General features: G+C 41.1%; 1 protein-coding gene across 1 annotated transcript; it reads right to left on the bottom strand.

Annotated features, from left to right (window-relative positions):
• Positions 1-243: 243 nt before the first annotated feature.
• On the bottom strand, positions 244-2,586 carry LOC113040530 (receptor-type tyrosine-protein phosphatase C-like). Its single transcript, XM_026198849.1, has 7 exons — positions 2,516-2,586; positions 1,931-1,987; positions 1,662-1,775; positions 1,562-1,573; positions 1,222-1,452; positions 626-805; positions 244-359 (listed from the first exon to the last, which is right to left on the bottom strand). Exons 3-7 carry the CDS (start codon positions 1,723-1,725, stop codon positions 244-246), a joined length of 603 nt encoding a protein of 200 aa, XP_026054634.1. The 5' UTR covers positions 1,726-1,775; positions 1,931-1,987; positions 2,516-2,586.
• Positions 2,587-25,327: the final 22,741 nt, after the last annotated feature.

Genomic DNA, 25,327 nt, shown 5'->3' with positions numbered 1-25,327 from the left:
AACTCACCACAACTGATGTTAATTAGTCTGTGATTGCTTTGAACGACTGTATTGTTCAATTCATATTTTCCAGTGCAGTTGTACATTTTAGAAGGCACGAAAAACACATCCTTTGTCAAGATATGTTGCTCAGATTTGCCTGATAAAGATAACATGAATATGAAAAATATGATTAAAAAACAAACAACAACAAAAACGTAATTTAAAATTCATATGCATAAAAATATGTAACAAAAATTGCAATTACTTACCATTACCAGTGCAGTGGACCTTAAATTTGTTTTCCTGACAGTTTCTTGGTTTATTAGGCCACTCAAACTGACTGGGGATAGTTTCAGTGAAGGTTATTTGAGGTTTGACTGGGGGGGAAAGATTCTGTTAATTAAAATGCCATAAAAACCTTTAACATTTGAAGAGCTGTTCTGTTTCACAAAAGGTTCTTTTGTGGCGAAAGAAGGTCCTTCAGATAATAAAAAGGTAAGAAAGAGATAGTTCTTTAAAGAACCTTTGACTGAATGGTTCTTTGTGGAACCAAAAATGGTTCTTCTATGGCATCGCTATGAGGAAGACATTTTACATTTTAAGATTTTTTTTTTTTAGACGGTTTAATTTATCAGATACTTACCTGGGGGCATGTGAACATTCATTGTATAGTGGCATGTGTCTAATTTAATGTGTATGTCCTTCTGAACACAGGAGCTGTTCTCTTTTATAGCAAAACATTCTGACAGATCCCATTTGCTATCTTTAAAGCACACTTTATTTCCCCCCTCAAGTTCTGCAGAGTGGCTTGTACTTTTGTTGACTAAAGAAAAATAAAGAATTACTTTCCATTTTTAAAAACATTAAAGCAAATGAGCGGCAATGCAATCAAATAAAACACAAATTCATAACACAACATCATAATTTACGGTAAGAACTACACATGGTCAAAAATGTACACTGTCCATCTTCACCTTGTTTTGATCATGTTAATCAGGTTTATATTAGGTTTTTACACCTATGTTATGAATGCAAATCAAGACATCAATTCTGCCTATTTAGTCTGGAGAGAAGTACATAAACAAATCAACCACTAAAGTTCTTTCAAAAAACAATTACAAGGGAGTCCTCATATTTCAGTATTGATGAAATGTCAAACATGACGGATAGAAAGGGAGCTTCACATTCACATATGTCAAAATAGCTTTATACTGTAAACAGAAGTTTAGAAACACTTACCATTTAAGTTAATAAGGTTTTGTTGAAGCGGACATTCATCAACTGTGACCGTGTAAGTAGTACATGGTTTTAAGCTTTTAAATGGTATTTTGAATGGAGGATGTCCATTTGCATCAAACACAGTGTTGTTCTGATTATCCATCAACCTGAGTCTGTACGTTGTTTTACTGGTGCTATTAATCTTCACAATGACCTCCTCTTCATTCTTACTCCAATTAAGGATGAACTGACCTGTATGTAAGTGCATATGAACATTCACAGATTCATAGCAACCATCAACATGTCCTCAACAACACAATCAGAGTTAAATTCACATAACATGTGCAAAACCAATACTCACATTGTGTGGGACCTGAGGATAACAAATAATCACAAGTTAATTTTTTTGTCACAATAAAGAGTAATTATTTGTACAGAGAGCAAGATTGCTGTAATTTTACCCATGGTGGTTTTGGTTAATGTGCTGGTGAATGTGGGTGAGGTTGAGGTTGAGCTGGAGTGCATGGAGGTGGGAGATCCAGTGCTTGGATGTGAGGTGGTGTTTTTTCCTAAATCTTGTTGAAGCAGTAGTTGACAATAAAATAGTAAAATAAAATTGCTTATCAGGATATTAAAATACTGCAAACTAATATGGCTTACAGCGTTGCTTCAAACAAACAAATGCATTAACATACAACAGTTCAAAATTAACTAACTAAAGAACTGTTACCTTTCAATGTTATTGATGGGGGTTGTGATGGAGTGCTTGTGGGTGAGGGGCCTGTAGCTTAGGGTAAAGCATATTTATTATTACTGTGTATTACTTTATGCAATTCTCAAACATACCAATATTACACTGTTACCAGTGGTGGTGCTGGTGTTGTGATGGTGTGAAGTGTTATATGAGGTTGAGTTTGATTCATGTGTATTGTTCAGATTTTGATAAACGATAATGAATGTGTGAAGAAAATATTTACAAATGTATATTAAACAAACAAACAAATAAACAAAAAACCTCCCTAAAATATAAATGAATCAATGAATCAATGAATGTATGAATAAATAATAATGTTGCTTAAGCATAAACATTTTTTCTGGATGCATTCCTGATGGTTCTCCAAACGATTATCTTAGTAATTGAACTGTATTTTGAATTATTCTGTATTTCAATTTGTTTGTTCACTAAATTTAAAATGTAAATTAATTTAGGCAGCCATATATTTGTTCACCAAATTTTCAGTTACAACTTACAAACTCTTAATATTTCATTAGTATTGTTAAGTTTGAAAGGTAAAATTCTTATATACACTGTTACCTGCAGTGGTGCTGGTGTTTTGTTGTTGCAAGGTGGTGCGTGTGGGTGAGGTATTCTGGTTATTTGGTTCAGTAAAATTACCTACATGATAATGGTTATTTGGTCATATATATATACTTTTATATATATATAAAATGTTATATATATATATATATATATATATATATATATATATATATATATATATATATATATATAGTATTATGTAGTATTAACACAAACTGCATAAACCCAAAACTGTCAAGGGGCGAGACTGGGACTCAGTTGCAGATGCTCAAAAGGTCAGTTTATTAGATGGCTTAATTCCAAAGGACAGAGAAAAAAATAAAAATGAGAATTAACAAAAAACTATCCAGGAACAGGGCAGTCTGGAGCAGATCCAAAAGAGCCTCCTGGACGAATTCCACTAGGAAATCCTCTGATGCAATGCCCGGACAAACTGACAGGGAGGCGGGGGCGCTGTTGAGGCGGGGAACTGGAGGCGCGCTGTGGCGCGGCGAAGAAGAGGAGTGACAGCGATCGGTGAGCTCTAACACGGAAGGCTGGAGAGTAGCGCTGCCTGAAAGCAGGAGGAAGTGGGAAAAAACAAACAAACTAGAGGATGAAAACAAAACGGGCACGATCTCTGTGTAGGCTAAACAAGAGATGTGGATAAAGTTGAGACATGGACGAAAACAACTCGACGATCTGACAACAGACAGCACACATGAGGAGACTAAATAGAGAAGGAGTGATTATCATAATGCAGAGCAGGTGATGGTGACCAATAACAAGATAATAATGAAACAAGAGGGCGGAGACGGGCACCACGGTGACACAGAAGCACATGGTAAGTGTAAACAACACACACTATGGGGAAAAACAGACAGATCAGCCCGGGGGCGTGACATTACCCCCCTCCCCAGGAGCGCCCCCTGGCGCTCCAGGGAAGGTACCACCACGCTGCCGGTTGAAGTCCTCGATCAGCGACCGATCCAGAATATCCCGAGCCGGGACCCAACTCCTCTCATCCGGACCATATCCCTCCCAGTCCACCAGATACTGAAATCCCCGACCACGACGTCTGACATCCAGCAACCTCCTGACAGTGAAGGCTGGGGAACCATCCACTAGACGGGGAGGGGGAGGGTTAGTAGCAGATGGGTTAAGGCGAGAATGAAACACAGGTTTGACCCGAGAAACATGAAAGACTGGGTGTACCCGACCAAGTATGGGAGGTAACTTGAGCTTTACCGCCACCGGACTCAATACCTTGGTGATCTGATATGGCCCCATGAACCTGGGGGCTAACTTGCGAGAAGCCACCCGGAGAGGAAGGTCCTTGGTAGACAGCCATACTCTCTGACCACATACGTAGCGGGGAGCAGGAATACGGTGACGGTCAGCCGCTGCTTTGGTTCGTCTGGAAACCCGAGCCAAGGTTTCCTCAGCCCTCCTCCAGGTGCGGCGACACCTGCGGACGAAGGCTAAGGCAGACGGAACAGCAGCATCGGGTTCCTGTGAGGGGAACATAGGAGGTTGAAAACCAATGGAGCACTGGAATGGAGACATACCTGTGGCCGCCACTGGCAAGGAGTTATGGGCATATTCAATCCAGGATAACTGTTGGCTCCAAGAACTCGGATTATGGGACGTCAGGCAGCGGAGAGCTTGTTCCAAAACCTGGTTTGCCCGCTCGGACTGCCCATTGGTCTGAGGGTGAAAACCTGACGACAGACTCGTAGAGGCCCCGATCTGTCGACAGAACTCCTTCCAGAATCGGGAGACAAACTGTGGCCCCCTATCAGAAACCACGTCCACCGGAAGGCCATGAATCCGGAAGATGTGGTCAACCACCACTTGAGCGGTCTCCTTAGCTGAAGGCAGTTTGGGAAGGGGGATGAAATGGGCCGCTTTAGAGAAGCGATCAACCACCGTCAATACTACGGTGTTACCCCTCGATGGTGGAAGACCAGTGACAAAGTCAAGGGCTATGTGTGACCAGGGGCGGGAGGGGATGGGTAAGGGCTGTAGCAGACCAACAGGAGGCTGATTAGAACTCTTGTTCTGGGCGCAAATTGGGCAGGCAAACACAAACTGCCTGACGTCCTGGGCCATGGATGGCCACCAAAATCGCTGGCGGATGGCAGCCAGAGATCTCCGAACCCCAGGATGACAGACTAACTTGGATGAATGCCCCCACTGGAGGACTTCAGGGCGCAGCCCATCCGGCACGAAAAGTCTACCCTCTGGGCACTCCCTCGGCACCTCTCTCTCTCGTATGGCTTCCAGCACTCTCCTCTCCACGTCCCAGGAGAGGGACCCTACCACAATCTCTTTAGGGATAATTGTTTCAGTAGATACACTGGTTCCTTTTGTATCTCTGTAAAGACGGGAGAGGGCATCAGGTTTTATATTTTTGGAGCCTGGGCGATACGAGAGAGAGAAGTTGAACCGGCCAAAGAAGAGTGCCCATCGGGCCTGGCGTGAACTCACCCTCTTGGCCGAACGGACATATTCCAAGTTCTTATGGTCCGTCCAAACCAAGAAGGGCTGTGCTGACCCCTCCAACCAGTGACGCCACTCACCCAAGGCTAGCCTGACCGCCAACAGTTCCCGGTTCCCTACGTCATAATTCCGTTCTGCTGGGCTCAGGCGGTGAGAGTAGTAGGCACAGGGATGTACCTTCCCATCTCTGGGGGATCTCTGAGAAAGGACCGCACCTACTCCAATCTCAGAAGCATCCACCTCCACAATAAACTGGCGTTCAGGGTCTGGAAATGAAAGAACAGGAGCAGAAATGAATCGGGACTTTAGGTCATTAAAGGCCTCCTGAGCCTTCAAATTCCACCTAAACGGTACCTTAGTGGAAGTAAGAGCTGTCAAGGGTGCAGCAACCTGACTAAAGTTTCTGATGAAGCGCCTGTAGAAGTTGGCAAATCCCAGAAACCGCTGCAGTGCCTTTCGTGAGTCTGGAGGTGGCCACTCGGCTACGGCCCTTACCTTAGCGGGATCAGCTTTGATTCCCTCCGCCGAAATGATATAGCCCAGGAAGGGAACTGACTTGGAGTGGAAAACGCACTTCTCCGCTTTAACATATAGCTGGTTCTCCAGCAGCCGTTGTAGCACCTGGCGCACGTGTTGGGTGTGTACCTGAAGTGAAGGAGAGAAAATAAGAATGTCATCTAGGTACACAAAGACAAACTTGTTAACCATGTCTCGCAACACGTCATTAACCAGGGCCTGGAAGACAGCTGGGGCATTTGTCAGGCCAAAGGGTAGCACCCGGTACTCATAATGTCCCGAAGGAGTGTTGAATGCTGTCTTCCACTCATCCCCCTCTCGAATCCGAACCAGGTGATAAGCATTACGGAGGTCCAACTTACTGAAGACCTTGGCTCCCTGCAAAAGTTCAAAGGCAGATGACATTAAGGGCAGGGGGTACCTATTTTTAATGGTAATGTCATTCAAACCTCTGTAATCAATACAAGGGCGCAAGGAGCCGTCCTTCTTCTTAACAAAGAAAAACCCTGCGCCAGCAGGAGACGAGGAGGGACGGATGAGACCGGCATCAAGGGACTCACGAATATATTTGTCCATAGCCTCTCTTTCTGGACCAGACAGGGAATATAACCGACCCCTGGGCGGAGAAGTGCCTGGGAGGAGGTTGATGGCACAATCATAAGGCCGGTGAGGAGGCAGGGACACAGCCCGGGACTTGCTGAAGACCTGCCGCAGATCGCAGTACTCCTCCGGCACCCCGGACAGATCAGCATCATCCACCTGCACAACAGGAAACACAAAACCAGGAAAAGAGGCAGAACCCAAACAAGACTCAAGACAAGACTGTTTCCAAGACAAGACTGAGTTTCTGGCCCAATCCACATGAGGACCGTGCTGCACCAACCACGGGTGTCCCAGAACCACGGGGGCACTCGGGGAATCAAGAAGGTACAGCTCGGTTATCTCATGGTGATTGCCAGAAACGATAAGACTTACAGGAGGGGTGAGGTGAGTGATGGTAGTGATAGGGGAATCATCCAGAGACCGAACAGAGATAGGAGTAGAGAGGGGAATGGCGGGAATTCCCCACTGCTTGGCCAGTGCCGTGTCCAGGAAACTACCACCAGCCCCAGAATCCACCAGGGCCGAACAGGAGTGACGAGAACCTCCGAACTGGACACCCACGGGGAGTAGTGTGCGGGAGGAGTGGGGGAAATTAAGCGGAGATGTGCCCACCAGAATCCCCCTGGCTACTGATGGGCCTTGGCTTTTAGCGGGCATTTTCCAACGAAGTGTCCGGCCCTCCCACAGTAGAGACATAAGCCCCGGGTGAGTCTCTCTTGCTTCTGCTGGGAAGTAAGACGCAGTCGTCCCACCTGCATGGGTTCAGGGTCAGCAGGAGATGGCAGAGGCAGGACCGGGGTGGATTCGCTGGTCATTTCACCCACCCTCCAAGAAGTGCGAGCAGTCAGTTGTTGGTGACGAAGGCGAAGGCGGTTCTCAACACGGAGGGCCAGGTCGACCAGATCATCGAAACTGCGTGGAAGCTCTTGGGTGGCGATCTTGTCTTGGATCTCCTCGTCTAGTCCAGCACGAAACACAGCTCTGCAAGCCCCCTCATTCCAGTCACAGGCCGCTGCTAAGGTCTTGAATTCAATGGCATACTCGGTCACTGAGCGGCCTCCTTGCTGTAGCCGTGCCAGCTGGGCCGCTGCTTCATCACCCCGAGCAGAACGGTCGAATAATTTGACCATCTCCTGTCGAAAAGCCCCAAACGAGGCACAAAAGGGAGCCCGGGCCTCCCACACTGAAGTTCCCCAGTCACGGGCTCTGCCTGTGAGGAGGGTTAGAACATAAGCCACCTTAGTCTCTTCCTGGGCATATCGGCGGGGCTGGAGGGCGAAGACTAGGGAGCACTGAGACAGGAAGGCTCTGCAGGAGTTAGGGTTCCCATCATAGGGAGGTGGGTTGTTGGCATGAGGCTCAGGATCATGACGGGTAGAGGAAAGGCTAGTGGGGTCCTCCGATCTTGCAGGTGTCTGTCTCTGAAGTTCCTGGAGCTGGGCAGTCAGCTCCGACAACTTGGCATTAAGGAACTCAACCTCCCGCGATGTGGACGTTAGCTGGGAGGCATGTTGGCCCAGGAGAATGCCCTGCTGGGTGACGGCTGATCTGAGGGGATCTGCACCTGCTGAGTCCATGGTGGTCAGATCGTTCTGTCAAGGGGCGAGACTGGGACTCAGTTGCAGATGCTCAAAAGGTCAGTTTATTAGATGGCTTAATTCCAAAGGACAGAGAAAAAAAAAAAATGAGAATTAACAAAAAACTATCCAGGAACAGGGCAGTCTGGAGCAGATCCAAAAGAGCCTCCTGGACGAATTCCACTAGGAAATCCTCTGATGCAATGCCCGGACAAACTGACAGGGAGGCGGGGGCGCTGTTGAGGCGGGGAACTGGAGGCGCGCTGTGGCGCGGCGAAGAAGAGGAGTGACAGCGATCGGTGAGCTCTAACACGGAAGGCTGGAGAGTAGCGCTGCCTGAAAGCAGGAGGAAGTGGGAAAAAACAAACAAACTAGAGGATGAAAACAAAACGGGCACGATCTCTGTGTAGGCTAAACAAGAGATGTGGATAAAGTTGAGACATGGACGAAAACAACTCGACGATCTGACAACAGACAGCACACATGAGGAGACTAAATAGAGAAGGAGTGATTATCATAATGCAGAGCAGGTGATGGTGACCAATAACAAGATAATAATGAAACAAGAGGGCGGAGACGGGCACCACGGTGACACAGAAGCACATGGTAAGTGTAAACAACACACACTATGGGGAAAAACAGACAGATCAGCCCGGGGGCGTGACAAAAACTGTATGCATTCATTTAAATAACAATCAATTAAATAATAATAAATTAAATGAATAATTTAAATTAAAGCTGATAAATTAGTATACACACACATTTACCTGCAGTGGTGCTGGTGTTGTGTTGTTGTAAGATGGTGTGTGGGAGTGAGATTGATGTGTTTGTCTGGTAACCTTCAGTAATACTCCCTAAATGATAATGATTATTAGATCTAATAAATAGTTCCTCTCAAAAATATGTTTACAGATAAGGTCCAGAATTAGATATTAAGAGTTTTATATTATACAGAATAGTCATTTATAATGATTATTATTACCATAAACTGCACATAAAAAAAAATAAATACATTTTTTTATATACACTGATGAAATTTGTCAAATTGGTGAACACAGACACACACACACAAACACCCGTTTGTTTTTGTGAAAAGTGGGGACATCCCATAGGCGTAATGTTTTCATACTGTAGAAACTGTATATTCTATTACCCTTCACCAACCCGACATCTAACCCTAACCCTCACAGGAAACTTTGTGCATTTTTACTAAAACTCATTCTGTATGATTTATAAGTGTTTTGAAAAATGTGGGACATGGGTTATGTCCTCATAAGTCACCCTCTCCTTGTAATACCTGTGTCATACCCATGTCATTATACAGAGTTGTGTCCTGATATGTCACAAAAACAAGAGCACACACACACACACACACACGCACACACACACAAACACACACCCACACACACCACAAACACATGCAATATGCAATTCATGCAATTCAGATCACTGTTACCTGCAGCAGTGCTGATGTTGTGTTGTTGTGAGGTGGGTGCTGGTGAGGATGTCGGGACTTTATCTTTAGTAAAAATTGTAATGGTTACTTTATCAAATGAAAATTTCATCTCATAAACATGTTGACACAGTCCAGTTATATGGGATTTAAGGTAGTTGGACATCACATGGTGACTCAACATGGTTCCAGATTTTTGCAGTGTACAAAAATATAATGAAAACTGAAATTGATTATTATTACCATAAACTGCATAATCTAAAATAAATGCTTATTTATTTACATAATATAGACCGAAAACTACTTAACTGGTAAATAATAATAAAATCTGAAGAAATACTGTATAATGTTAAATACAGTTACCTGCAGTGGTGCTGGTGTTGTGTTGTTGTAAGATGGTGTGTGGGAGTGAGATTGATGTTTTTGTCTGGTTACTATCAGAAATCCTCCCTGAATGATAATGATTATTAGATCAAATAAATTGTTTCTCTCATAAATATGTTGACACAGTCCAGAATGAGATATTAAGAGTTTTGTATTGTACACAATAATCATTAATAATGATTATTATTACCATAAACTGCATATAATCAAATAATTATTTAAATAATATATACTGTTGAAATGTAACTAATTGGTAAACACACACACACACACAAACAAAAAACACATGCAATATAATATTCAGATCACTGTTACCTGCAGCATTGCTTATGTTGTGTTGTTCATAACTGGGTGCGGGTGAGGATGTCGGGATTTTATCTTGGAAAAAAAAAAATGTTTATTTGATCAAATAAATAAATATTTAATAAAAGTATAATAAAAAGGAAGTGTAATCAACAGGATACTCAGTATTCTGGGAAGTTTGTGTGCACTGGGAATAATATTATTAAAATAAGGCTAGGGAAACCTCATTTTACATACAGCACACAGTGAAAATGACATGAATATGACAAGTGGGCGAATGCATAAAGCGCAGCATAATTTGAAATCACAAGTTTAATTAATGCTGACGGCAAACGAGAAAGTATTATACAAACCTGATTCCAAAAAGGTTGGGACACTGTACAAATTCTGAATAAAAACAGAATGCAATGATGTGGAAGTTTCAAATTTAAATATTTTATTGAGAATACAACATAGATGACATATCAAATGTTTAAACTGAAAATGTATAATTTTAAGGAAAAAACAAGTTGATTTTAAATTTCATGGCATCAACACATCTCAAAAAAGTTGGGACAAGGCTGTGTTTACCACTGTGTTCATCCCCTCTTCTTTTTATAACAGTGTGCAAATGTCTGGGGACTGAGGAGACAAGTTGCTCAAGTTTAGGAATAGAAATGTTGTCCCATTCTTGTCTAACACAGGCTTCTAGTTGCTCAATTGTCTTAGGTCTTCTTTGTCGCATCTTCCTCTTTATGATGCACCAAATGTTTTCTATGGGTGGAAGATCTGGACTGCAGGCTGGCCATTTCAGTAACCGGATCCTTCTTCTACACAGCCATGATGTTGTAATTGATGCAGTATGTGGTCTGGCATTGCCATGATGGAAAATGCAAGGTCTTCCCTGAAAGGGACGATGTCTGGGTGGGAGCATATGTTGTTCTAGAACTTGGATATACCTTTCAGCATTGATGGTGCCTTTCTAGATGTGTAAGCTGCCCATGCCACACGCACTCATGCAACCACATACCATCAGAGATGCAGGCTTCTGATCTGAGCGCTGATAACAACTTGGGTTGTCCTTGCCTTCTTTAGTCCGGATGACATGGCGTCCCAGTTTTCCAAAAAGAACTTCAAAGTTTGATTCGTCTGACCACAAAGCAGTTTTCCACTTTGTCATTGTCAATTTTAAATGAGCCTTGGCCCAGAGAAAACACCTGTGCTTCTGGATCATGTTTAGATATGGCTTCCTTTTTGACCTATACAGTTTTAGCCGGCAGCGGCGAATGGCACGGTAGATTGTGTTCACTGACAATGTTTTCTGGAAGTATTCCTGAGCCCATGTTGTGATTTCCATTACAGTAGCGTTCCTGTATGTGATGCAGTGCTGTCTAAGGGCCCGAGGATCACTGGCATCCAGTATGGTTTTCCGGCCTTGACCCTTACAGACACAGATTGTTCCAGAGGCTATGAATCTTTGGATGATATTATGCACTGTATATGATGATAACTTCAAACTCTTTGCAATTTTTCTGGAGAAACTTCTTTCTGATTTTGCTCCATACTTTTCGCCGCAGCATTGGGGGAATTGGTGATCCTCTGCTCATCTTGACTTCTGAGAGACACTGCCTCTCTGAGAGGCCCTTTTTATGCCCAATCATGTTGCCAATTGGCCTAATAAGTTACAAATTGGTCCTCCAGCTGTTCCTTATATGTACATTTAACTTTTCCGGCCTCTTATTGCTAACTGTTCCAACTATTTGGAATGTGTAGCTCTCATGAAATCCAAAATTAACTAATATTTGGCATGACATTTCAAAATGTCCCACTTTCAACATTTGGTATGTTATCCATATTCTATTTTGAATAAAATATAAGTTTATGAGATATGTAAATTATTCCATTCCTTTTTTACTCACAATTTGTACAGTGTCCCAACTTTTTTGGAATTGGGTTTATAAATGTTTGCCTTTCTATTACTTATAGGCCTAATATAAAAGCAATCATTATAATACTTTCTGTATACATTAATTCCTTTGTTTAACCGTTCAGTCTGATTATTACACAGACTTCTATCCATATTAGAAAGAACTGTTAATTACTACGACGAACAAGAGAGAGTGTGTGAGCATTGTGTGCGCTCAGGCACTGCCGCTCTCAGTGCCTTCAAAATAAAAGCCTCACCTCGAACACATCGGCCAAGAAAAACTTCTCGGCTGATGCCGATATTTGAAAAATCCCAAACATCGGCTGATATATCGGCCTTGGCGATATATCAGTCGACCACTAGAACGGAGACATCCCATCACCACGGCTGTTGTACCACTGGTGAGTGCCCGGGTCACCTCAGCGAAAACCTGGTATGCATTGCACCTGCTGCATTTTTATGCTCACGCTGTGATCAGCAGCAGCTGGATGCAATAATTGCATGTCAATGTGCATTGGCTTTTATATTTACACTCGAAGTAGACTGGTCTATTGAAGCAAGGTCCCAATTCATCGGTTACTGATGTGACATCTCCGTTCCCTCTTTTTGGGAACAAGGGTTACATACATAACTGAGACACTACCTGCTGTGGTGCTGATGAAGCTCAATAATATTGCAATTTCTTTTTCATGATATAGAATGAAGAAGAACTGGTCAACTGGTAAATAATTAAAAAGACAACAATGAAATTTAATGTTAAATGCACTGTTACCTGCAGTGGTGCTAGTGTTGTGTTGTTGCAAGATGGTTTGTGGGAGTGAGATTGATGTGTTTTTCTGGTTATTATCAGTAATTTTTCCTAAATGATAATGATTATAAGATCAAATAAATAGTTTATCTTACTTTTTCTCAATCTGTTTCTGTTCTGTTTATTTAAAAAATGTCCTTACACTAAAACATTTTATAACCAAAAAAAAAAAAAATAAAATAAAAATAAAAATTTGCTCAACAATATCTGAATATATTAAAAGCAAAATAAGCTGAAAGAAGAAAACTAAATCTAATGTTAAATGCACTGTTACCTGCAGTGGTGCTGGTGTTGTGTTGTTGTAAGGTGGTGCGTGGGAGTGAGATTGATGTGTTTGTCTGGTAACCTTCAGTAATACTCCCTAAATGATAGAGATTATTAGATCAAATCAATAATTTATCTCATAAATATGCTGACACAGTCCAGAATGAGATATTAAAGGGGGGGTGAAATGCTCGTTTTCACTCAATATCCTGTTAATCTTGAGTACCTATAGAGTAGTACTGCATCCTCCATAACTCCAAAAAGTCTTTATTTTTATTATATTTATAAGAGAAAGATAGTCTGTACCGATTTTTCCCGGAAAAACACGAGCGCCTAGAGGCGTGACGTGTGGGCGGAGCTAAAGAATCACGAGCGCCAGTAGGCTTTTGAGTTGAGAGCATGTGGAAGCTGTGACACAGATCCAGAGGCTGAAATTTAACAAGAGCAGCATCAGCAAAGGCGCTATGCTATGTGGTATGTACTGAAACTGTATATATTTGCTTAGCGGGTTTTGGAAAATGACTAAGTTCCACTGTATGTCGTCTTTTTTTTTTTTTTAAGCTGTACATGTGGAAAGTGCAGTTTGATGACAACATCGCATGTTGTTTACTTGATGTGCTTATGCGCTGATAGCTAAGTTAACAACACAGAGATATTTGAAGCAGTTTTACTCACCGCATGTGGTTCCAACACACAATCGTGACCCTTTTCCGTTGGGACTGCATTATCCTTAAGAAATAAACGATGTGCAATCCGAAATGCAGGGAACAAACAAAAACACTTGCATAACTCCGTTGATGCTCTGTAAAAATAAACTCCATCCACTGGTCCCTTAATGCTGTTTCTCTTTTGGTAATCTGTGTAGGGTTATCTTGCCCTGGCAAACAAAAACACACTTCTTTTGTGACTTTTCGCGACGCTCTCGCTCTGATCAGGCTGTGCTCAGCCTCTCTCAGTGCTCTGCTATACGGGAGCATGCGCTCTTCCGGCAGAAGAGCGCGCACTTAGGACCCATATAAGGAAATTCCGCTCCATCTAACGTCACACAGAGCCATACTCGAAAAAAACTTTCCGAAACTTGTGACAAACCGGAAGAGGTTTTTTTGGAACAAAAATACTCCTTCAAACATACAACTTAATTTTTGAAACTTTGTCCATGTTTAGCATGGGAATCCAACTCTTTAACAGTGTAAAAAACTCAGTATGCATGAAATAGCATTTCACCCCCCCTTTAAGAGTTTTGTATTGGACACAATAGTCAATAATAATGATTATTATTACCATAAACTGCACATAATAAGAAAATGTAAATATACAGTGATGAAATTTGTCAAATTGGTGAACACAGACACACACACACACGTTTGATTTTGTGAAAAGTGGGGACACCCCATAGGCGTAATGTTTTCATACTGTACAAACTGTATATTCTATCACCCTTCACCAACCCGACATCTAACCCTAACCCTCACAGGAAACTTTGTGCATTTTAACTTTCTCAACAAACAACAACAACAACAACAACAACAACAAAAAAACTCATTCTGTATGATTTATAAGTGTTTTGAAATATGGGGACATGGGTTATGTCCTCATAAGTCACCCTCTCCTTGTAATACCTGTGTCATACCCATGTCATTATACAGAGTTGTGTCCTGATATGTCACAAAAACAAGAGCACACACCCACACACACACACACACACACATGCAATATAAAATTCAGATCACTGTTACCTGCAGCAGTGCTGATGTTGTGTTGTTGTGAGGTGGGTGCTGGTGAGGATGTTGGGATTTTATCTTTAGCAAAAATTGTAATGGTTACTTTATCAAATGAAAATGTCATCTTATAAACATGTTGACACAGTCCAGTTATATGGGATTTAAGGTAGTTGGACATCACATGGGGACTCAACATGGTTCCAGATTTTTGTGTACAAAAATATAATGAAAACTAAAATTGATTATTATTACCATAAACTGCATAATCTAAAATAAATGCTTATTTAACAAAAAACATGCTTAATGTTCTAATTTATATCACAGGATCTTAAATGTGAAGTCTTGTATAGCCTAAACATTTCTTCTCGGGTCAATCACTCTACCGCTCTCTCTCTTTCTCTCTCAAAAGATAAATAAAATAAATAAAATAAATAAATGATAGTAAACAAAACATACAAAATAAATAATGAATAAATTAATATCTAAATAAATAAAACACTTGATCAGTGACGTGCTCATATCACAGCGTAATGGAAAGCTGGAGGTCAAAGTGTGAGAGATTGTGGGTGAAATATAATAATGCAGGAGTGTGAGTTTGATGTCAGCTTTACCTTCATTGGTATCTGCATGTGTGTCTGATGCTTTGGTGGGAGTGGAGGAGTCTGAGTGAGAGAGTGTAGTGATGGATTGACAACATGAAACAATATTTAAGCATCATGTTTTAATTTTTTTGTTTTAACATTTAAATCTAAGAACTTGTAACATGTTTTTGACTAAAAGATTTCTCCTTCTCATCATCTCATACATCCGTATCACTATCCTATGAAAGTGACAAAAGTGAAAGTGACGTGACATTATACTCAGAATTTGTGCTCTGCATTTAACCCATCCGAAGTGCACACAGAGCAGTGAACTCACACACACACACTGTGAGCACACACCCGGAGCAGTGGGCAGCCATTTATGCTGCGGCGCCCGGGGAGCAGTTGGGGGTTCAGTGCCTTGCTCAAGGGCACATAAGTCGTGGTATTGAAGGTGGAGAGAGAACTGTTCATGCACTACCCCCACCCACAATTCCTGCCGGCCAGAGACTCAAACTCACAACCCTTCGATTGCGAGTCCGACTATCTAACCATTAGGCAATGACTTCCCCCTAAATCAGAGCTGGCAGCGGTGGGATCCTATCCTTCAAAAACTGCAAAACTATTACCTGGTTCTGCTGTTTTGTCTTCTTCAGTGTGAGAGGTTGAGGGGTCTGTGAGTGAAGGGAAAAAAGTTCAGTTTAGGTGGTCCAACATAAGATTTAACTACAAACACACTAAAACTCATACAACAGATTAAAGTGTCTTCTAGCAAGTCATACACTTTTAAATCCTTTGATGAAGCCAGTGTTTTACATGATGAAAGGGAGAAATATACTGTAAAACCTTAATAAACCTTAAAAAAATCTTAATTTTCACTACAACAGGACTGCGTTTAAAACATATACTAATACTTGCTTGCTACAGATGCGAAAAAAACACAGGAAGTTTAACCCGAATCCAAATTTTTTATGATGGACGAAAGATTCAGGCACCGTGAGGACATATTTATTTTTTAACGTCCGGAAATAAAATAGTATTTTTAGTAAAACCTATAAAATCCATATTTTATTTACTATGCTTATTATAAAAAGAAAAGAAAAAAAATACATTGAAGCAATGAACATATATTCAATTATTAATTATTTCAATTATAATTTGCTTAATACAAATTATTTAGCTAAAAATAAATTAATTAATTCCCTGACAACTAAAAAGCTGTTTATTTTAAAAACAAATCAACTACTGGACACTAAAAACAACTTTGCATTATATTCTGCATTACATTCTTTATTTCTTTTTTGCCATGCATTGTTCATAGAGATCTTCAATTGTAGCGGTGCCTCAGGTGTTGAAATAGATTTGTTATACTTTATACAGATTCACACTCCGATTGCAGTGTGTATACCAGGGCCGTGCAGAGACCTTTGGAGGGGCAGGTGCTCAAAGTATAAAAGGGGCACATGGAACAAGGCTTTAAATAGTGCGGTTCAAAATAGCAATACAGCAATATATTGTGATGCATTCCTTGTCGATTCGCATATTGGTATGGATGATTATGTATTGATACACAGCAAATGCTGTGATGCAGTTTTGAAAAAGAAACAGATTAGAAGAGACATTTTTTTTTCCGGACTATAAGTCGCATCTGAGTATATGTTGCATCAGTCCAAAAATATGTCATGATGAGGGAAAAAACATATATAAGTCGCACTTGTCTATAAGTTGCATTTATTTAGAACCAAGAGCCAACAGAAAACATTACCGTCTACAGCCACGAGAGGGCACTCTATGTCTTCAGTGTAGTGTACAGGAGCACTGAGCAGCATAGAGTGCCCTCTCGCGGCTGTAGACGGTAATGTTTTCTCTTGTTTCATGTCTCTTAGCTCCTTTCTCTCGGTTCATGCCAGATTAATTTTGATAAATAAGTCGCATCCGACTATAAGTCGCAGGACCAGCCAAACTATGAAAAAAAAGTGTGACTTCTAGTCCGGAAAATACGGTAAAAAAATACAAATATATATATATATATATATATATATATATATATATATATATATATATATATATTTCCACCTAATAATAACTCTGGAACACTCTAAAAATGACTGGGTTAAAAATAACCCAATTGGCAACCCAGCGCTGGGTAAATATTGGACAGAACACGTGCTGGGTTAAAGTAACCCAGCATGCTGGGTTATTTAGAAAACCCAAGTTAGAGTCATTTTTACCATTTGTGGGTTTGCATTTTTATGATTCTGGGCTATTCTTGCTGGGTTATTCTCATAATTTCACTTTTGCTTAACAAAGCAATCATGGATTAATAAATAATGAAGAATACAGGTTATTTAGACTGTTAAAAAATATTTTTAATTTCATGTGACATTCAAAAATGTGTACCAATGACAAACAACATGGAATTTTCCCTTTTTTTGTTTCCAGCTAATGCAAAATAAATAAATAAAATAAAAATCACATAATTACAGTTGCAATAAATAAGAAAATTATATCTGAATGACATGTTTAGCTGTTTAACTATTACATTTTGACATGTTTAGCTATTTAAATACACGGTGAAATGACATTGACAATTAACATTCTTTAAATTTAAATGTAAAATAATTTAAAGTTGTCCTTAAATTTATATCAAGTATATAAAGATTACTACGTAGGTAGATGTGGACTACTTAGGGTAGTTCAACATATAGTTCACCCAAAAATGAAAATTCTGTCATTTGTTATTCAACTTTATGTCGTTACAAACCCATAAGACCTTTGTTCATCTTCAGAACACAAGTTAAGATATTTTCGATGATATTTGAGAGATTTCAGACCAGGGTGAATAATTAGCGACAATTTTCATTTTTGGGTGAACTTTTGTCAAACACTTAGAAAGCTTTGAAGCAAAGATCTACACCTGAGAGCAGTGTACTCTGCTATAGAGCCTGTCTATGGAAGGACAATTTTCAAAAGGAATTGCAAATTATATTTTCAATTGCGTTTTCCACGTGACAAATTGTGACAAAATCCAAACACAATTGGAAATCTTGAACAAAAACACTGAACAAAAATTACCTTTTCAGTTTTCATGAATGCACAGTCACTGGCAAATTTCAAATGGAAAAGCAAAGTCCGTTTGCAGCTGTATTTTCCATTTATTATGAGTAATAAGCCTGTCATATTGATCAAATACTGCATCATAGCAGCTTTACAGTATTAAATAGGAAAACGGCAAAGGGATAACAGTAAACACTCAGTTTTCAGTTAAAGTCAGTTCATCATTGATTCAGTGATGTATCATCCCTCTGTGCAATCAAGTCGATGATATCGCTTGATATTAATTGTCCCAAACTAAGGAAAACCAAGGAACCAAAACTCCATCGGTGACAGAATGGAGAAAAAAAACCTTGGGAGAAACCAGGCTCAGTTCACGAGTTCACCCTTACATCTAATCTGAAGGCAAATAGTAGGCATATTTTGGCGTGCTGTCCTGGGGGAGGGGTCCGGGCCCGGAGCATAGCCCGAACCCAAATAACTCCCCCTATCCCTAATTTGGGATAAATAGATTAGAAGTGAGGAGTTGGGGTGGAGGAGGGTTGCCGAAAAACTGTCGTGGGACAGGAGGTAGGAAGACTGGATATATATACGCTTGCGTGCTATTTAAGATGATTAGCTAAACGAGATGCACCTGTGCCAAATTGGATGATTATCTGATCGTGCTTCTCCCGAACTTTGTTAATAAAACCACATTTGGGGAGCCAGTTCTCCTCTGACCAGACGAAACCAGTAGTTTAATTCCAGGCTGCAGCAAAGTCAGATTGTGCAGAAGAATCATCTGTTTCCTGTGGTCTTGTCCTGGTGGTCCTCTGAGACAAGGTCTTTACAGGGGATCTGTATCTGGGGCTCTAGTTGTCCTGGTCTCCGCTGTCTTTCAGGGATGTAGAGGTCCTTTCTAGTTGCTGATCCACCATCTGGTCTGGATATGTACTGGATCCGGGTGACTGCAGTGACCCTCTGATCTGGATACAGACTGGATCTGGTGGCTACGGTGACCTCGGAACAAGAGAGAAACAGACTAATGTTAGCATAGATGCAACATAAGAACAAGTATATGAGGTGTTATTAATTACCAATTATAATTAATTATTCTGTTTTTTCACTGTGTCGCACATGTTACCTGCCAAAAGTCAAATGGAATCACAATTACTTTAGCATCGGAATTTCCAATGCCTCACATGGAAAACTGTCAATTTTTGCCAGAGGTGGGAACATACTATGGAGAGTGTTTGTATTGAGAGGTGATGTCACTCAAAGACAATTGTGCCAAATGCTTTGAACAATGGAGCTTAAGGCACTACTAAAGGCAGCTGCCGCTCCGAGAGATGCGTGGTAAAGAACAGACAGTGCAACCCGGATCTCCCTATGTTCTTGGCACCACACACAATAAATAATTTTGTCATTTTTACCCCTAATGCAGCTACTATCCCCTGCTAACAGTTAGAGCCACATGGTACTATTGGTCAATATTCACCATTAACCAAATGCTTTTCACCTGAGGAATAAAATATAGGGTAAGATGCAAATAGGTAAATAAGAGTATAACTGCAATGTTGTTTTGCTGACGTGCCTTAGAGTGCAAACAGTGAGAGATTTGGGGTAAAAACTACAGAATATATCCCAATAAAAAACATGCCCCATAGTATAGTCCCACGCTTGACACAAATTGACAGCTTTCTCTGTAAAGCATCTGAAATTCAAATGCTTTTCAATTGCGTTTGGACTATGTCACAATGTAAGCGTCCACATGTGGAAAAATGCAATTAAATATACAATTTGCAATTCCTTTTGAAAATAGTCCAGAATATCCTTACCTGTCCATTGATTATGATCAATGCCTGAGAGATCTGCTGGCATTTTTAAATCGCCACGACAATTGGATGGGGTTTTGTGGACTCCGCTCGGTTAAGGAATTCCATGTTTGTTCCAACCTTTAAAATAAAGTAAAAAAAAAAATTTAAAAATACAAATTGTTTTAATAACAGTGATTCAGTTCAATTAACTGTGTGAAGTTAATCATGAAATTTACCCATCGTGATTATTTGTTAAATTCACCAATGAGTTGGTCTACAGAAGCAGAATATGATATAGTGATTGGCTGAAAGGTGTGCTTTCAAACTGTCTAATCAATGGGATGTTCCAGTCATTATAAATAAAGTTATGTTAATATGCTGGCTTTATCAAACACACACAGTCACTGGCACAGATAAGGGAGATCACACTGAATGCGCGCAGACAGACATTTCTATGACAAGTCACGCAGGTATTGGGTTACTCCGCAGCTTTAAAACACACTTATAGATGTACCAATTGATAAGGACAAGTCAAAAACATGATCTGGAAAATGGGTATATGATGTTTACGCTGCTAAATTAGGTACATTCTGAACACAAAGTTACATAGTGCAGCTTTAACGAAATAAAAATATATGTGCGTTTAAGTTATGTGAGGGTTATTGTTAGTTGATTATCACAGACAAACAATTATGTAAAATGTATAATAAACACAAACTTACCATTAGACGCCTCAATAAGACTGCACTCGACGAGTTTTTGTCTCACAAATGTATCCATGTGCTTTTCTGACAGGAAAAAGAACACATTTTGAATTATAATTTGTATTTAAAAAGGCTTTATAAACCACAAAAACACCAAATCACCTCACTAACGTCACTACGTCACTTGCTGTGTGTGCGCCACTTTGAAATGCCCTGAGACACATCGATTCTTTTCCGAGAATCACTTTGTTCGAGAATTACTGAACCGGTTTATTTGAACTGGATCGTCGGTTGTTTTAGACCTGTGGTCCGACTATATTGTACGTAATTTGTATGATTTACATGTCGATATGGATAACTGCAGGCGTTTACATTAGAGCAGAAAGTGTAAGTCGCTTTGGATAAAAGCGTCTGCTAAATGAATAAATGTAAATGTAAAGTCGTAATATTCACTTTTTGAACTCATTTGACTCACTTAAATGTAAAATTCGCTTTTCATTGTCAGAAACGACTTTTTCCTCTATTTTCACAGGTATTCGCATATTTCAGCCATCCGTCACTGTCTGAAACTTAATAAAACTGTATTAATCTGTCGTCTCAGATACCTTAACACAATTATGCTAGTCACTTAACGTAGGTTGGCCGTTTGAGGTAAGTTAAACTGTTCATCATTTAACATAAATAATGTTGGCATGTAGATGTTTAACAGTATTGTTGCCGCAAAAAAAGTTATAATTCTTCCAATTTAAAATAATTATTAATTAAAAAATTAAATAAACTTACCTTAAAACAGTTGAAAGCCGTGTCTTTGCCCCGTTGTTCTTCCAAAATGACAGTTGGGGAGCGATTTAAACATCTTCAAGGCGCGTTAAATAACCCAGCGCTGGCCTGAAACAACCCAGCGACGCAACCCAGCAGGTTTAACCCAACACCTGGTAAATTGAAACTACCCAAAAGTGTTTAAAAAGAAATAAAATAACCCAACAAAATGACCCAACAGGCTCAACCCAGCATTTTGGGTTAAAAAATAACCTAGCCGTTTTTAGAGTGAATTAGAAACTGAAATGTCTTAAATTGTCCCAACCTGATGGCTTTTTCTTCTCTGTTCTACAGAATAGAATAATTAAGAACAGTGGTTATAGTAAAAACTAAAGAAAATACTTGTGCCTCTACATTTTCCTTTTTCTCACCAGCCTCTTTCTCATGGCTTGCTATTGCCTGCTCTCTTTCTGTCACTTGTGCCTCTACATTCCCTCTTTTTCTTCCTCTATCTCCATCTCCTCATCTGATCTATTACTTTCCAGTCTCTGTCCATTTAGGAACAAGGCACAATCTACTATTTCAGCATCAATCTATTATTTTAACCAGCACTACTACTCATGCACCTAATAAATAAGTCCACCTTAAGTATTGATACAAAACATTAAACAACTGATACACTGGAATATAGTGATTAATATTATTATTACTGTTGTAGTTGTTGTTGTCTAAAATTCAACACCTTTGCAATGTTAACAAATGACAGGCTACATGTGTTATTCATCTCCTTGACACTGCACTTTGATGGCAGGTCAGGTATATTATTCATTTTATATTGACATTGATATTTTTAAATTTATTTCCAGAGACATATTGAGTTTACAGGCTAAACTAAGGTTGTTGTCTTACTGTTGTAAACACTGTTGCTATTTTAGAAAAAATATATATATTTGTGTCACATTTTGTGTTTTTGTTAGCTTGTCCTGTTTTTAGTTATATTCCTGCCATCAGTTTCACCAGGGAAGAACTGCTGAACATTCGGCAGAACGCACCACAAGATGTTTTTCCGGATTTCAATTATTCTGATGTTTTAGTGAACGTTGTTATCGGAGGAGCAGCGGCGCTGATCAAGCGCTTCAGGACGCGCAGACGGGGGAAGCGAGCGGGAGCGCTCGTCAGACTCAGGAAGCATGGATTTCGAACGCCGTTGCCTAGCATCCATCTGGCAAATCTCCGCTCTCTACCAAACAAAACGGACAAACTCTTTCTGCTTTCTCGGACAAATAAGGATTTCACACACTCTGCTGCTCTGTGTTTCACGGAAACCTGGCTGAATGACACCATACCGGACAATGCGCTCCATCTGCCGGGCTTTCAGCTGTTTAGAGCGGATCGCGAATCAGAATCAACTGGGAAATCGCGCGGCGGCGGGACATGCTTTTACATCAATGAATGGTGGTGTACAGATGTAACTGTGTTAAAGAAGACGTGCTGCTCAAATCTCGAAACATTCTTCATTAATTGCAAGCCGTTCTATTCGCCGCGGGAGTTTCAATCGTTCATTCTGGTCAGTGTTTACATCCCTCCGCAAGCGCATGTGAGCTCAGCTTTACAGAAACTCACTGATCAGATTACAGACACAGAACAACATCACCCGGACTCTGTTTTAATCATTCTCGGGGACTTTAATAAAGCCAATCTGTCCCGTGAACTGCCAAAATACAGACAGCATGTTACTTGTCCCTCAAGAGACAGTAATATATAGGATCAATGTTACACCACAATAAAGGATGAATTTCACTCTGTTCCACGAGCAGCTTTGGGACGTTCTGATCACCTTCTGGTTCATTTTATACCGTCCTACAGGCAGAAACTAAAATCAGCTAAACCTGTATCAAGGACTGTACAAAGATGGACTAATGAAGCAGAGCAGGATTTACAATCTTGTTTTGACATCACTGATTGGAGTGTTTTTGAAGCTGCTGCCACCGATCTGGACGAACTCACAGAGACCGTAACATCATATATCAGTTTCTGTGAGGATATGTGTATTCCTACAAAGACTCAACTAATTTACAATAATGACAAACCGTGGTTCACTGCAAAACTCAGACAGCTCCGTCAGGCCAAAGAAGATGCTTACGTGAAGGGGGACAATGTCTTGTATAAACAGGCTAAATACAAATTGGAAAAGGAGATCAAAGTGGCAAAGAGGAATTATTCTGAAAAAATAAGGACTCAGTTCACTTCCAACGACTCCGCATCAGTGTGGAAAAGTCTAAAGAAGATCACCAATTACAAGACACCACCCCTCAGCACTGTAGAGAATCAACAACTGGCAGACGATCTGAACGAGTTTTACTGCAGGTTTGAAAGAACACCCATCACCTGCCCTGAACGCCTCCCCACAAAACCATTCACACCCTTCACAACTCCTGCAACCAGCCCTGAATGCCTCTCCAAACAACCGTTCACACCATTAACAGCTCCTGCAACCCATCCTGAACACCTCTCCAATCAAGCACTCTCACCATTCACACCTCCTGCATCCCCCCTCTCCCCCACACCTGCAATTCAGATCAGCGAGGATGCGGTGCGCCAGGTCTTCCGGAAGCAGAAAAGGAAAAAAAGCACCAGGCCCAGATTGTGTTACACCAGCCTGTCTAAAATCCTGTGCTGACCAGCTGGCCCCCATCTTCACACAGATCTTCAACAGATCGCTGGAGCTGTGCGAAGTCCCTTCATGCTTCAAACGTTCCACCATCATCCCCATCCCTAAGAAACCCAAAATTACAGGACTAAATGACTACAGGCCTGTGGCTCTAACGTCTGTAGTCATGAAGTCATTTGAAAAACTGGTGCTGGCCCACCTGAAGGACATCACTGGGCCCTTGCTGGATCCTCTTCAGTTTGCCTACAGAGCAAACAGGTCTGTGGACGATGCAGTAAACATTGGACTGCATTATGTTCTGCAACACCTAGACAGACCGGGGACTTATGTGAGGATCCTGTTTGTGGACTTCAGCTCGGCCTTCATCCCAAACCTCCTCCTGCCCAAACTAGATCAGCTCTCCGTGCCCACCTCCGTCTGTCAGTGGATCAACAGCTTCCTGACAGACAGGCAGCAGCTAGTGAGGCTGGGAAAATACACATCCAGCACCCGTACAATCAGCACCGGAGCTCCCCAGGGCTGTGTTCTCTCCCCACTGCTCTTCTCCCTGTACACCAACGATTGCACATCTAAGGACCCCTCTGTCAAGCTCCTGAAGTTTGCAGACGACACCACACTCATCGGCCTCATTCAGGACGGTGACGAGTCTGCTTACAGACAGGAGGTAAAAGAGCTGGCTGTCTGGTGCACTCTCAACAACCTGGAGCTTAACACCCTCAAAACAGTGGAGATGATCGTGGACTCCCCCCACTCACCATCATGAACAGCACTGTGACTGCAGTGGAGTCATCCAGGTTCCTGGGAACCACCATCTCTCAGGACCTGAAGTGGGACATTCACATTGACTCCATTGTGAAAAAGGCCCAGCAAAGGTTGTACTTCCTCCGCCAGCTGAGGAAGTTTAACCTGCCACAGGAGCTGCTGAAACAGTTCTACTCCACCATCATTGAATCCATCCTCTGCACTTCAGTAACTGTCTGGTTCAGCTCAGCTTCTAAATCTGACCTCGGAAGACTACAGAGGGTATTCCGGACTGCTGAGCGAATCATCGGTACAACCCTCCCTTCTATTCAAGAACTGTACTTATCCAGAGTGAGAAAAAGGGCTGTCAAAATCACTTTGGACCCCTCACATCCAGCACACTCCCTCTTTGAACTTTTGCCATCTGGTCGACGCTACAGATCACTGAGCACTAGAACAACCAGACACAGGACCAGTTTCTTCC

This window comes from Carassius auratus, chromosome 22, assembly GCF_003368295.1.
Source record: "Carassius auratus strain Wakin chromosome 22, ASM336829v1, whole genome shotgun sequence".
Taxonomy (NCBI): Eukaryota; Metazoa; Chordata; class Actinopteri; order Cypriniformes; family Cyprinidae; genus Carassius; species Carassius auratus.
The sequence above is the reverse complement of the archived record's forward strand: the minus strand, read 5'-3'. Positions and strand labels throughout refer to the sequence as shown.